This window comes from Sporothrix brasiliensis (assembly GCF_000820605.1).
Source record: "Sporothrix brasiliensis 5110 chromosome Unknown Cont18, whole genome shotgun sequence".
NCBI lineage: Eukaryota > Fungi > Ascomycota > Sordariomycetes > Ophiostomatales > Ophiostomataceae > Sporothrix > Sporothrix brasiliensis.
Window position 1 is genome coordinate 3,653,503 of NW_024467137.1, and position 13,435 is coordinate 3,666,937.

General features: G+C 55.9%; 5 protein-coding genes across 5 annotated transcripts; 3 read left to right on the forward strand and 2 right to left on the reverse strand.

Moving 5' to 3' along the window:
- Positions 1-786: 786 nt before the first annotated feature.
- SPBR_01433 (uncharacterized protein) lies at positions 787-2,937 on the reverse strand (the record flags this gene model as incomplete). Its single annotated transcript, XM_040759744.1, has 1 exon — positions 787-2,937. One exon carries the CDS (start codon positions 2,935-2,937, stop codon positions 787-789), a length of 2,151 nt encoding a protein of 716 aa, XP_040619964.1.
- Positions 2,938-5,652: 2,715 nt separating this feature from the next.
- On the forward strand, positions 5,653-7,671 carry SPBR_01459 (allantoate permease; the record flags this gene model as incomplete). Its single annotated transcript, XM_040759770.1, has 4 exons — positions 5,653-6,091; positions 6,187-7,122; positions 7,239-7,315; positions 7,408-7,671. The coding sequence occupies 4 exons, from the start codon at positions 5,653-5,655 to the stop codon at positions 7,669-7,671; spliced, it is 1,716 nt and encodes a 571-aa protein (XP_040619965.1).
- Positions 7,672-8,531: 860 nt separating this feature from the next.
- On the reverse strand, positions 8,532-9,309 carry SPBR_01990 (uncharacterized protein; the record flags this gene model as incomplete). The annotated part of the gene is made up of 2 exons (XM_040760299.1): positions 8,532-9,163; positions 9,240-9,309. The coding sequence occupies 2 exons, from the start codon at positions 9,307-9,309 to the stop codon at positions 8,532-8,534; spliced, it is 702 nt and encodes a 233-aa protein (XP_040619966.1).
- Positions 9,310-9,907: 598 nt separating this feature from the next.
- On the forward strand, positions 9,908-10,969 carry SPBR_01863 (uncharacterized protein; the record flags this gene model as incomplete). The annotated part of the gene is made up of 2 exons (XM_040760173.1): positions 9,908-9,930; positions 10,003-10,969. 2 exons carry the CDS (start codon positions 9,908-9,910, stop codon positions 10,967-10,969), a joined length of 990 nt encoding a protein of 329 aa, XP_040619967.1.
- Positions 10,970-11,984: 1,015 nt separating this feature from the next.
- SPBR_01731 (isocitrate dehydrogenase (NAD+)) lies at positions 11,985-13,328 on the forward strand (the record flags this gene model as incomplete). Its single annotated transcript, XM_040760041.1, has 2 exons — positions 11,985-12,017; positions 12,210-13,328. The coding sequence occupies 2 exons, from the start codon at positions 11,985-11,987 to the stop codon at positions 13,326-13,328; spliced, it is 1,152 nt and encodes a 383-aa protein (XP_040619968.1).
- Positions 13,329-13,435: the final 107 nt, after the last annotated feature.

Genomic DNA, 13,435 nt, shown 5'->3' on the forward strand with positions numbered 1-13,435 from the left:
TCTGGTTCTATTTGATTTCCACGCCACTGGCGTTGTCTCTGGGCCTGGTCGCTCCTCCACACGCAGACACACAAGTTGTTCGCTGCGCAGACCGCCCGCACAATGTATCTTGCTTGCCATCTTCATTATTTCTTTACTGGTTTTTATGCCTTTCGGCTTTTCTAGTTACATTTTGCACGCACCTAGATACACACTGGTTTTTATGCCTTTGGCTTTTCCAGTTTTTTTTTTTAAAATGATCAAAACTACAACCTACCACAGAATCAAGTCAGAAATGCACATCGTGTCGTAGAAATGTTACAAGTTGAACATTGTTGAACCGTGAATCGGCATTGTGAGCACTTTGATGCTTTGAGATTGACGAACAGGACTGATGTTGTGATGCAGCTACCCGAGACAGACGATCCGAGACAAGCCACCCGAGACGACGACAGTTGAGACTCGATACAACTCGACATTTCCGACCGACTCGATATTAAGCAGTCTTTAAGTGTGACTATAAATTCCACGGCCAAACACGTTTGTCAAACTGGTGTTGGTCCATTTAACAGCTAATGATAATTTTATTGCAGGGTATCATATCCGAATGTCCAATGATTTCTTTGCTCCTGTGTCCCATACCAAACTCCGAAACGCAATGTTTTAAAAAAGAAGAGCAAAACAAGACAAGTGACCCAAGCCCACTATTCTGACTCCCTCCCGTTCTGACTTGTTTTAGGATGCCATGCGGACCATGCAACTGCTATTCTTTGTTGATTCTACGCTTTACCATGCCCTGGTGACTCTCTAGCGCTGTTGCAGCTGCTCGTGTGTGGCCTTCTCATGAGCGCGGACCCGGCTCTCGAGCTGCTGCTTCCACGCGACCAGAGCGGCCTGTGTTCGCTGCGGCGGCTGGGTGAGCGGCGTGGACGGCGAGGTGAAGGCGGGGGCCTCGGACTGCCCCAGCGTGCGACGGCCCTGGTCCAGCCACAGGCACCACACGTCGACGGCCAGGCCGACGCGCTCGTCATGCAGCGGGCAGCAGGACATGGGCGCCACGCGGCCAAGACTGAGGTCGCCCTCGTAGCAGATGGGGTCGTTGCAGGTGTTGTCGAGTGATGTGTGCGATGCGTGCGGTGGCGAGCCGCTGCGCCGGCAGGGGTGCGTCTCGGCACGGGCGCCGGTCAAAAGGGCTGGCATCTCGGCCATGAGCGCATACAAAACGTCGACACTGGTGGCCGTGTCGTCCGCCTCCTCCTCCATGGCGCTGTCGTCATGCCGCTGTTCTTCTTTTTCATTGTGTGCCAAGAATCGCCGGCGTGCGTCGACAAGCATCTCCATCAGTGCACACACAGAGCGGCCCACGCTGGGAGTGGCGTAGGCGCTTGTGATCCACGGTGCCCGCGTCTTATCCATCATCCCCGGTGCATGCTCGTCACCGTCAGGGTTGGCGTGGTCGCTGTTATCGTATCTTGTGGTGGTGCTGCTGCTGCTGTTCTTGTTGGAATATTGCTCAAAGAGCGTACCGGTCAGCCAAGTCCAGAATGTCGAATCGCTCTCAGCGGCAAAGTCTGGGTATGTGGGAAGCGCTGGCGCAGTCGTGGCCAAAGCGGTTGGCGTGTCTGGCATGTCCCAATCCATTTCCGTGCCACAGCTTGCGTCCAAAGTGACAAACTCAAGGTCAGCACCAAATACATCAGAGTCTTTCCATGGCAGGTACTGCGGCGGCTGCAACATTTGTCCGTCGTCTGGCCGTGCCCACACAAAGAGTGTCGGGGCGAGTGAAAACAAGACGACGAGGAACTGCGGCAGGTCGGCGTTGCGGCCGCGACAGGTGGACTTGTCGCAGTTGCAGACAATGGCAGGATCCGCAAGGACGTTCCCCAGGAGACGAGCAATGCCGTGGTCATAATTGCTGCCGTCTGTGTCGATTGTGCTTTCATCAAAGTAGTGAGCGACGCTGGGGTCAAAGGAAAAGCCAGGGAGGGCCTGCAGGGCAGTCCACACGCTGTGGGGGGTGACACGGCGAAGTGGTTGCGGAGATGATTGCGGAGACAGACCGTAGTCGGGTGAAAGGAGAGCTTCAATCTGGTCATACGACGACGCACCCGCCTGTGGCTGGTGCAGCATCATGGTCGCCCGTCCCTTGCGCACGCGCTGCTGGTTCAGAATGCGGCGGTAGCGGGTCTCTTGGAAGCGCTGAAGGCGGCCGCTGATGCCGTTGGTAGAGGGTGCTAGGCGCACACCGCCAGCGAGGCCGGGATCGATACCGTCGGCTGCCAGGGGAGCACCCCCCGCTGCCCGGCCGATGCCACTCATGCCGCCGCTGCGGCCGCCGCTCCCAACACGGCGGTGCTGTACTTTTCTCGTAAACGCACGCCCGACTTTGACGGGAACGTGGTGGCGTTTTGTCGGCCGTCTTGACAGGCCGCTGTCGTTCCTGCTGCCTGCAGTTGCATGCTGCCTGCTGCCACCCCGGGCGAGGACGTAGTCATGTTCCAGATCCACGTCAAGGGCGAAACCAAGATCGTGGTCGCCATCATCATCGGCGTGGTCACGATGGTCGCAGGGATCGCCCTGGTTTTCGCCGTCGCCGTGGGCACTCTCCTCGTCAAACTGTGCTTGGCTGTACCGGCTGTGGCTGTTCTGAAGAATGGATGCAACGTCAATGGCGGCTGTTGTGGCCGTGATGTGGTTTTGGGACGGGGCTGTTTTCGGGACAGTTGTTGTCATTTTACTGGCGGGGCGGGTTTCTATGGGACTGGAAATGCTAGCCGCCCCGGCGCGCTCCGTCTTAAAATCATGTGGCACGCTGGTATCCAAATCGGACGGCTTAGGACGATGCACCAAGGCAAATGTGACGGGCAAGTCGTCGGCAGATCCACGATGTTGCGGACTTGGGGTTCTGTGGGGCTCAGACGCGCCGGCATCCCACTCCGGCGCGCCGCTGTTGTCCATGCTGATTGAATGCCGCTCTATCTCTTTATATGTGCTGCTGTATGGCAAAGGGTCGTCGACAATGAGTTGAAAGTCGGGATATCTGATTGACGTCAGTTGTTGTTGTGTTGCGGAGGAATTGGGAGCTGATGTCATTGCAAGTGGATGGAGCTTGTGCGGGGCACACGTGACGACTAGATTATCATCACGTGGACATGCCCGCCAAGCTAACACGGCCTCTAACTTCCCTCATCCGCTAGCATCCGCGATTTAGATGTGGCTGCATCGTATTGCACCAACGTGACGACCACCTTTCCATTGTTTCTTGCTTCCAGACTCGGCGCGGGAGACTCGAAGTAACACAGAGGCATTTCTTCTTTCTTCTTCCTTCTGGGCGCGTGCCCGGCGGGTGACAAGACACCGGCGCGCCACAGTGCCAAGCCACATTTATTTAAGAATTCAAGCCAAGAAATTCGACCAACAAGTTGACGAGTCTAGAGGTTGAAAAAGGGACAAGAAAGGCTCGGCAAGGGACTGCCCGCTGTCCGACATCCGTGCTATTTTTGTTTGTTGCACAAACGTCCCCCACCTGTCGTCATTTTTGAACATCTGCCGCAAGGCAACGGTCTCCCGAGCGGCGCCTTTTTACGCCCTGGACGCATTTTACTTTTTTACGCGTTTTGAGTGCGCTGACGACATTGGATGTCGCCATGACGAACCATATGATAACAGCTGTTCCCGCGAGACGCATACGATATGACATGCATTTGCACGCTTCTTGATTTGTATAGAGAAACGAGGCGGTGGGTTAGACCATTACGGTTTTCCTTTCTTTTCTTTTCTTTTCTTTTCTTTTTTTTTTTTTCTTTTTTTCCCTTTCTTTCTGTCTTTTTCAGTTACGTCCTCTCCTTCCCTCCCCAGCTAATCTTTCAAGCTCATGCGCCATATCTACAGAGCACAGTTATTTAAACTATTAGACTATCTTAGCCTTCTCGCTGCCGACGGGACTGCTACGCATGGTTTCCGCGAGGCCCAATTGCCTGCATCGACCATTATTCCGGACAAAGATGGCACCATCGGATCGACTGCTGACGAACGGTGCCAGTTCGTGCAGATCTCCCCGTGGGGGCTTCTTCCCCTGGTCGCCGTGTTCTTGTGGCAAAGTAAGCACTGCATAGGCTTGCCCTTTTGTGGAAGAACAAACCCCCACACGGAAGTGTTTCTTCTCTTATTTTCTTTTTCTTTGCCTGCCCACCATGTTTTCTTTCAGTACGACGTACGGCATACTCTGTACTTGTTTACCGTGTTTGCAACTCTTTGGCCGTCGACGTCGCATCGAAATCCGAAAAGTGACGTTTCCCGAACAAGATCCACGTCCGTCGGCCGACATCCACAAACGAAAGGCCAACTTTGCTCTCCGATGCAGGCTGGAGACACTGTCACCAACTTCTGTAGTCTTTGCCTGTTGAGGTGTGCTGCACTGCCAGTGTCATGACAGACTGGGATGTACGTTCTGACCAAATTTAATCCAAGACCTGCTCTGCGGTGCATCCTCGGAGCGGTATGTTTGTTATTCAAACTGCCATTCCTTCTTTGTATTTATGTTCTCCATCTCCCTCTTGGCCAGCATAGAATACGACGCAGCTGCCGGTGGAAGAAATGCCAAGCCCTGTGCTGGTTGTCTCGCGGCTCGCGGAATCTCTTCTTGCTTATCCACTTCCAAAGACATTCCAATCATCCAAGGGCGACTTCTCAGACGGCATCTGTCATGTCGACTTCAGTCGACTCCGCTTTCTTCAAACACGGCCATTGCCCTTCTGGGTGCATCGTACTCACCGATACTACATGCCATGACAGAGTGTTTGGGGTGACTGTAAAGAAAAATGTCGAGTCAGCCCGAATGCACCAGGCGGGATCCAGACGAAGCATATGAACCTTGATGATCGTAAACTGTCGTGTGCAATGCTCCGTCCGTCTAGCAGGACCCAACATCCAGGTTCCACTCTTGCCCCCTCACAGCTAGGTCTCCTCTTTCGTGCCCTTGTGGCCCTCAGCCCAACATGCCCTTGGCTGTTTTATGTGTCCTCGTTTTACGACCCCAGCTGTCACGTACTTTGGATGCCGCATGCTGTCATAGTTTCCTGTGGACGCTGATTGGCTCTGGAAGTAGTTTTGACGTCCTGTTTTGGCAATGGGTCCCGTTGACAAGACAAAACAAATAGAAACAAAAGGCCTGCCGCCACGTCGTCCCAAAAAGGAAAAAAAGACAAGAAGGGAACCAAGTTTACGAGATACAAGTTACCATCTTCAGAAGAAAACGTGTCGCTACATCTACAGCATACCCTTGCCTTGTCTTCACAAACGCCACCGGTGGAACCTCGTCAACCTTGGCATCGCCGTCCTGCCGCCGTGAAAGACTGCCGCGAGACGAGCAAGTCTGGTGCAAGGACTTGGCATCGTCCATGGTACCAAAGTATTTCTCGCATGCCAGCTTGACGCCCTACGCTCTGACACGGAGTAGATAACAGTCCTCCATATCCTTTTCCGTTTCTTTTGTTCTTCCCTCTCGGTTCTCACTCAGGGTGTATAGTCCCGCACGAGACGAGAGAAGAAAACACGCCGTTCTACTTTCGTCTTTCTTCAGGTTCACCCGGTCACAACTCGCCCACCATTCCTGCCTTATCCCGCCAGCACTCGGAAGAGTGTCAACCCCTCCTCCCCTCTTCGTCGGGCAGCATGTCTCCGCCTGTTGAGACGTCCGAGGCTGGCAAAGCCGGCAAGGCCGGCGGCGGTGATGACGACGTCCACACGACGTCGCCGTTGCCGGCGGCTGCCGATGCCAAAGAGGCCACCGTCGACGTGACGGACAATGCCGGCTTATCTTCAGACGAAGACGGCTATGCCGACGACGACCGCACAAAGAACCCGTTCCTCGACCCGGAGGCCGCCGCCTACTGGCGCAGTGTCTACGAAAAGGCCAAGTACGAGTGCCGCCACGTCTTCGACCCGACATTTACCTGGTCCGACGAGGAGGAGCGCCGGCTTGTGCGCAAGCTGGACTGGCACGTGTGTCTCTGGGCCTGTGTCATGTTCTTTGGCCTGCAGGTCGACCGTGGCAACCTCGTGCAAGCCGTGTCGGGCGAGCTGCTCTCCGAGCTTGGTCTGACCACAGATGGTATGTTGGCGGCTACTCCCTTGTTTATTTATTTTATTTTCTTTTATTTCCTTTTTTTTTTTTTTTTTTTTTTACCCCTGCTAATCAACCCCCAGACTACAACTACGGCAACACCGTCTTCCGCGTTGCTTTCCTCCTGGCCGAGCTGCCGTCCCAGCTCGTGTCCAAGAAGATCGGCCCCGACCGGTGGATTCCCATGCAGATGGTCATGTGGTCTGTGGTCGCCATCAGCCAGGCCGCGCTCTCCGGCCGCACGTCCTTCCTCGCCACCCGCGCCCTGCTCGGCATCCTCGAGGGCGGCTTCATCCCGGACATTGTCTTGTGGCTGTCGTACTTTTACACCTCGCGCGAGCTGCCCGTCCGCCTCAGCTACTTCTGGACCTCCCTGTCCGTCACGACCATCATCACCTCCCTGCTCGCCTTTGCCATCTTCCACCTCGACGGCGTCGGCGGCCGCAGCGGCTGGCGCTGGCTCTTCTTGATCGAGGGCGTCATCACGCTCGCCGTCGGCGTCGCCTCGTTCTTCCTGATGCCCGCGTCCGCCGTCCAGACCAAGGCCTGGTACCGCCCCAAGGGCTGGTTCACCGACCGCGAGGTGTCCATTGTCGTCAACCGCGTCCTGCGCGACGACCCCAGCAAGGGCGACATGCACAACCGCCAGGCCGTCACGCTGCGCCGTCTGTGGGAGGCCCTCCGGGACTACGATCTGTGGCCCATCTACATCATCGGCATCCTCGCCTACATCCCCCAGTCGCCGCCGGCCACGTACATTACGCTGATCCTCAAGTCCGCCGGCTTCAGCACCTTCAACACGAACCTGCTGACCATCCCCTCGAGCGCCCTGCACATTGTCACCCTGATTCTGCTGACGCGCCTCTCCGATTTTTTCAAGGAGCGCTCGCTCGTCGCCATGATTCAGAATCTGTGGACGCTGCCCTGCCTCGTGGCCCTGCGCTGGTGGCCGGGCCTGATTACCGACCGCTGGGGGACTTATGCGCTGGTCACGACTCTGTTGTCCTACCCCTACTGCCGTGAGTGCTATCTGTGTTATGTCATCTTTTCTTTTCTTTTTTCTTTTCTTTTTTTTTTCTTTTTTTCTTTCTCTCTCTCTTTTTTCTCGTCTTCTGTTATAATACTGACCGTCTAGATGCCATCGCCGTCGGCTGGGCCTCCAAAAACTCCAACAACGTCGGTGCTCGCTCCGTCTCTGCCGCTCTCTACAACGTGAGTTCTCTCTCCGGTCGTCTTCTTCGTCCCTCATGTTTGACTTGTTTCACTTGTTCAGTGTCCTGACGACCAACGCCTCTCCAAAACAGATCTCCGTCCAACTCGGAAGTGTCATTGCTGCCTACATCTACCGTGCCGACGACGCCCCCCGCTACCACCGCGGCAACATGTACCTCATCGTCATCAACTTCCTCGCTATTGGCAGCTTCCTCTTTGCCAAGGTCTACTACATCTACCGCAACAAGCAGCGCGACCGCGTCTGGAACGCCATGTCCCACGACGAGCAGATCAAGTACAAGCGCGAGACCCGTCTGCAGGGCAGCCGTCGCCTCGACTTTCGCTTTGCTCATTAGGTGATGAAGAGAGGGGAGACAAAGAGGAGGATGGATGAGGACAGCATTGTGAATGACAGCAATGATCCAAGGAGCAAGCGTAAAGACAAAGTTGTTGATAGTTGTTGATAGACGGAGGAGTAAGACGCTTAATTTCTTGCTCGACTTGATGCGTCAGTAGATCATGCGTAATATACCTTGTGATGACGCAAATGTACCCAGCATTGCCTTCACTGTTAAGACACATGACCCAGTGCACAGTTTCATTCAATGACAAAGGGAGAGAGCGGCCAAGGGTAATAGTGCTTGATGCCAAAGAATAAAACGAAAAAAAAAAAAAAAATACGAAGGGTTAATATAAAACTTAGCCATCTCCATACCTGGCTGATAATCCAGACAACACTCATCGTTTGAGACCAAAACCAAGTACCGTCGCTGGCTTGCCTCGCTAATGAAAAGCCGTCAAAGCAGAAATTAGAGTCTGCACTCGTTAGTGTCTGTTCCACAAGCGCCTGTGTTCAGTGCGATCGATCATTGAGGAAAAGAGGGACAAGTGTGGCACAGTATCAGAGGAAATTGGTAGATAAAAGTTATTCTCCTGCACGGCAGAGTCACAAAAAACTTGTGGGCCATGTCAAGTACAATCTTAGCGATAAAACATCATGCTGTGCCACAGCATGCAGGGACGGAGAGTGAAAGATAATGCGGGTGGATTCAAAGAACACATACCTGTTGACGACTCTGGCCCGTTACCAAAAACACCGGGCCGGCCACGGCCAAAATATACCCTGCCTATTGAACATCCTTGGAACAAACGCCGTCGTAGAGGACAAATGAAATATTAAAAAAAAAAAACGTAAAACGAAATACGACAGCACGCCTCAGTCTTCAGCTCGCTTCAGCCCTGTCGCAGAACTGACACTGCTAAAGACAGACAGCACACTGTCGACCACAGCCTTGGCCATGCCCTGGCCGCGCTTGGATGTCGAGGACGAGGACAGGCCGCTGTTGATTCCGCCGCCGCCACTGCCGCCGCCGCCCAACCCGCTGGCGTCGTTGCTGCCGCCGCCCATTGTCGGAAGCACGTTGTCACTGGCCGACAGGCTCACAAACAGCGCAAAGGGCACCAGCCACACGCAGATGCCAAAGTAGGATGCAATCTGCATAAACGTCGGCACGTTGGCGGGCGTGTCGTAGTACGACGACATGTTCTGATAGGCACGCTGCTGCGTCGTCGAAAAGTACTTGAACCAGACGTAGTGGTCGAGCAGCACGAGCACGCACGAGAGGAGGAAAAGAGGGTCGCTCAGCTGGACGTAGGGGAACCGCCGCATGTTGCCAAGGTAGACGACATGGGCAAAGACGCCGAGCAGTGTCTGCCACAGGGGGAACCGGTCGACGATGCAGAGGACGGCCTGGAGGACGATGATGCCCTGGATGAGGCGGTTGAGAAAACGCTTGGCGAACACGGTATGCTCCTCGACGAGTTCGGAGAGGTAGTAGAGGCCGGAGGCTGTGAGAAGAGGCAGCGTTAGGTTGCGTGATCAGACCTAGACAGAACGATGCAAGGTCGTATAGGAAGCACATACCAATGGCGAGCGTCAGGAAGCCGAAGCCCACGACGGCTCCCACATAGCCGACGAGCGGGAGAATCCACATGATGGCGAAGAGAAGGAGGGGGAATATGGACGAATGTCAAGAGAAAGACAGATGCGAGAAAAGAAGCTGCGGAGGACACTTTGCTCGGCCGCGAGCTGCGGAGGGAAATGGAGCGTGGAAACAAGAGAAGAGCCTGTGGAGAGTATGTCGACTTCTAATCGCAACGGTGCTGGACAGCTGTTCCTTTTGCGTGTCGTGGCCGGACCAGACTTAGCGCGTGGCAGGTACCTGTTTTCGGCAGGCGTGGTGGGAGGCAAGAGCTATGTCAAAGCTGGCTGCGGTGGGGCTTATTGGAGGTGGCTAGTTAATCCGGAGAATTAGTCCGGAAAGGGAAGGGACGCCAAAAATAAAATGGAAAATAAATGGGCAGGAACCGCGCGATAAGATAAGGAATTGAGCCCCACCAAAAAGTTTGAATGTCCGACATCAGTGAATATCAGCGAACGACTGTAAGCGGCGACAACAGCGACAACAGCGACATTGACGTGTCTAGGCGTTATCAGGTACTTGAAAATCACTTAATTCGTTTCAGAAGAGAGATCAAACAATAGAACAACACAAAGAGGCCCATATTCCGGCCACCACCCTTCCCGCCACCATGTCGCGCCCCGAGGATACCCTGTAAGTTTGACCATTCCCTGCAAAGCAACAAGGTTCCGTCGACCTCCTCAAGCGACCTCTAACGGTTCCAAGCGCCGCCGACATCCACTACGACGACACAGAAGCGAGAAAGTATACGACGAGCTCCCGTATACAAAATGTCCAGGCGTCCATGACCCGGCGCGCCCTCGAGCTGCTCGACCTGCCAGGACCGAGCTTCATCCTTGATGTGGGCTGCGGCAGCGGCTTGTCGGGTGAGATTCTGACACGCTCGGGCACGTCAATACGGCGGAGGCGGAAGGGCGACGGCTCTGCGGGGGTTGATGGCAACAATGACGACGGTGCGGCGGACGACGAGAAGGACGACGACGACGACGAGAGCGAATACTCGGGCGTGAGCGACGACGACAGCATTGAAGAGGAAATTGGCAATGGACCGCACGTGTGGGTCGGCATGGACGTCAGCCCGTCGATGCTGGATGTGGCTCTGCAGCGCGACGTCGAGGGCGACCTGCTGCTCGCCGACATGGGCCAGGGCGTGCCCTTCCGCGCCGGCTCCTTTGACGCGGCCATCAGCATCAGCGCCGTGCAGTGGCTGTGCAATGCCGAGAGCAGCGACACGTCGCCCCAGGGCCGCCTGTCGCGCTTCTTCAACGGTCTCTATGCGTCGCTGCGCCGCGGTGGCCGCGCCGTGTGCCAGTTCTACCCGAAAAACGACACGCAGCGGGCCATGATCACGCAGGCGGCCGTGCGTGCCGGCTTCGGCGCTGGTATTCTGGAGGACGACCCGGGCACCAAGAACATGAAGGTGTACCTGGTGCTGACGGTCGGCAGCGGCGCGAGCAGCGGCGACATCACGGGCGTCGTGTCCAACATGGACGGCGTGGACATTCTGGACGACCGGGGCTCGCGCGCACAAAACGGCCGCGTCAAGAACAAGCAAATCAAGAAGGGCAGCAAAGCGTGGATTGCCAAGAAGAAGGAGCAGATGGAGCGCAAGGGCAAAGTCGTCAAGGCCACGTCCAAGTACACGGGCCGAAAACGACGCGTTGCGTTTTAGGGGGCGCTGGAATTTGGGGGGTTTTTGTACAGGTGTTATATGTTATTACTTCATGCTGCATACAGGGCGCAATGAGCTCCTTACAATGACGAAATGCCTGTTTATGATTCCCATAGTTTGCATTATCTTCGTTGCCGCGTGAAGACATCATGCAGTGCACTCTTTTTACTAAGCTGGCTCTGCCGTAATTTATATTGACGACAAGACGAGCAGCAGGCCATTGTTTCTATGGTCGCTGCATCACCCAGGAGGCCGCACAACTGGCTGGTGTCATTGTCGCAGGCGCAACCCGTCGTATTGGGTTAGTGGGCAGGGCGGGCTGGGAGGAGCCAGTTACGATACGGACGAGGGTGGGGGCATCTGATGCATGGCAGTGAGGTCGAGTTGTTGAAAGAATGACAGGAGATGAGGGCATCTACGAATGGTCCTGAGCTGCGCAAATGCAATTAGACGAGGATGGATTAGGAGCGCAGAGGAAGGAGCTGTGTCGCGCCTCGCGATTTCGTGTTGGTTGGAGAAATGCGACCCCAATGCGGAAGTTGCCAATGGCGCCTTGTCCACTGTAATTCGTAAAAAATCAGCGCTCGTTCCCCTATGTTTTTGCTTCGGCGTTGTTCGAGAAAAGACGGATTACGGCGGAGATTGGTCGGGGCTGCTGTCAACGACCGACGCTAGTCCTCTTTTGCAAGACGGGACCCGCATTTCGCTGTGTCCGCCAGCTGCTACCAGCTGCAAATCTCTTATCGGCAGCCTTTACGCCGAAATGGGCCACCTTTTGAGCCAAAGCAGGTGCGGCATTTCGCGGGCTCGACCGCCCAGAAGGAGCGACTAACAACCACTCCCTCTGAACGGATTTTTGCCTTTTATTTTTTTATCCGCTCAGAATTTGCTCTTGCTGCTTTTGCCACGAACACAAAAACATCACCACTTTGTGAGCCCATCGACCTCGAGCTGTGCTCTTCCTCCCAACCTCTCCCCTCCTCGATTGATTTTGCGCCCACCCTCGACCACAACCATGATGTCCCAGCGTTCCGCGCGTGCGGCCCAGGTAAGCTGTCTTCTGGCTCTTTCACGTGCTAGCCCCCCCTCCCCCCCCTGCATCTTAGCTTGGTGATGCTCTGCACATCGTCACAATGCGATGCTCACCGCACGCTCACGAATCACCACGGACGACGACGATGCCACGGCCGATTGACTTGGTTGCTTCTCTTGGCACCATTGCTAACCCCGCCTGCCCTAGTCCCTCTTCCGGGCTGCGTCTGCCGCCCCCACCCCCGCGGCGGCCCGCTCGTTTGCGACCGTCCAGTCGGACATCTTCAAGCCCACCAAGTACGGCGGCAAGTACACGGTGTCGCTGATCCCTGGTGACGGCATCGGCGCCGAGGTCGCCGAGAGCGTCAAGACCATCTTCAAGGCCGACAACGTGCCCATTGAGTGGGAGCAGCTCGAGGTGTCGGGCGTGGACACGGCGTCGCCGACGGGCCGCACGGAGGACCTGTTCAAGGAGTCGGTGGCGTCGCTGCGGCGCAACAAGCTCGGCCTCAAGGGCATCCTGCACACGCCCATCTCGCGGTCGGGCCACCAGAGCTTCAACGTGGCCATGCGCCAGGAGCTGGACATTTACGCGTCCATCTCGCTGATCAAGAACATCCCCGGCTACCAGACGCGCCACGAGAACGTCGACCTCTGCATCATCCGCGAGAACACCGAGGGCGAGTACTCGGGCCTCGAGCACCAGAGCGTGCCGGGCGTCGTCGAGTCGCTCAAGATCATCACGCGCGCCAAGTCGGAGCGCATCGCCAAGTTCGCCTTTAGCTTCGCGCTGGCCAACAACCGCAACAAGGTCACGTGCATCCACAAGGCCAACATCATGAAGCTCGCCGACGGCCTGTTCCGCAGCACCTTCCACGAGACGGCCAAGGAGTTCCCGACGCTCGAGGCCAACGACATGATTGTCGACAACGCCAGCATGCAGTGCGTCAGCCGCCCGCAGCAGTTTGACGTGCTCGTCATGCCCAACCTGTACGGCGGCATCCTGTCCAACATTGGCGCCGCGCTGGTCGGCGGCCCCGGCATTGTGCCCGGCTGCAACATGGGCCGCGACGTGGCCGTCTTTGAGCCGGGCTGCCGCCACGTCGGCCTGGACATCAAGGGCAAGGACCAGGCCAACCCGACGGCCATGATCCTGTCCGGCTCGATGCTGCTGCGGCACCTGGGCCTGGACGACCACGCCAACCGCATCTCCAAGGGCATCTACGCCGTGATTGCGGAGGGCAAGGTGCGCACGCGCGACATGGGCGGCGTGGCCACGACACACGAGTTCACCAAGGCCATCCTGGACAAGATGGAGACGCAGTAAATGCTGTGGCGATGGGATTGCTTACACGCTGTACATTGTCTTGGATTTTGGTCGTGCATTTCTCTTTTTTTCTTTTTCTTTTTTTGATTTCTTTGTCTTTCCTTTGT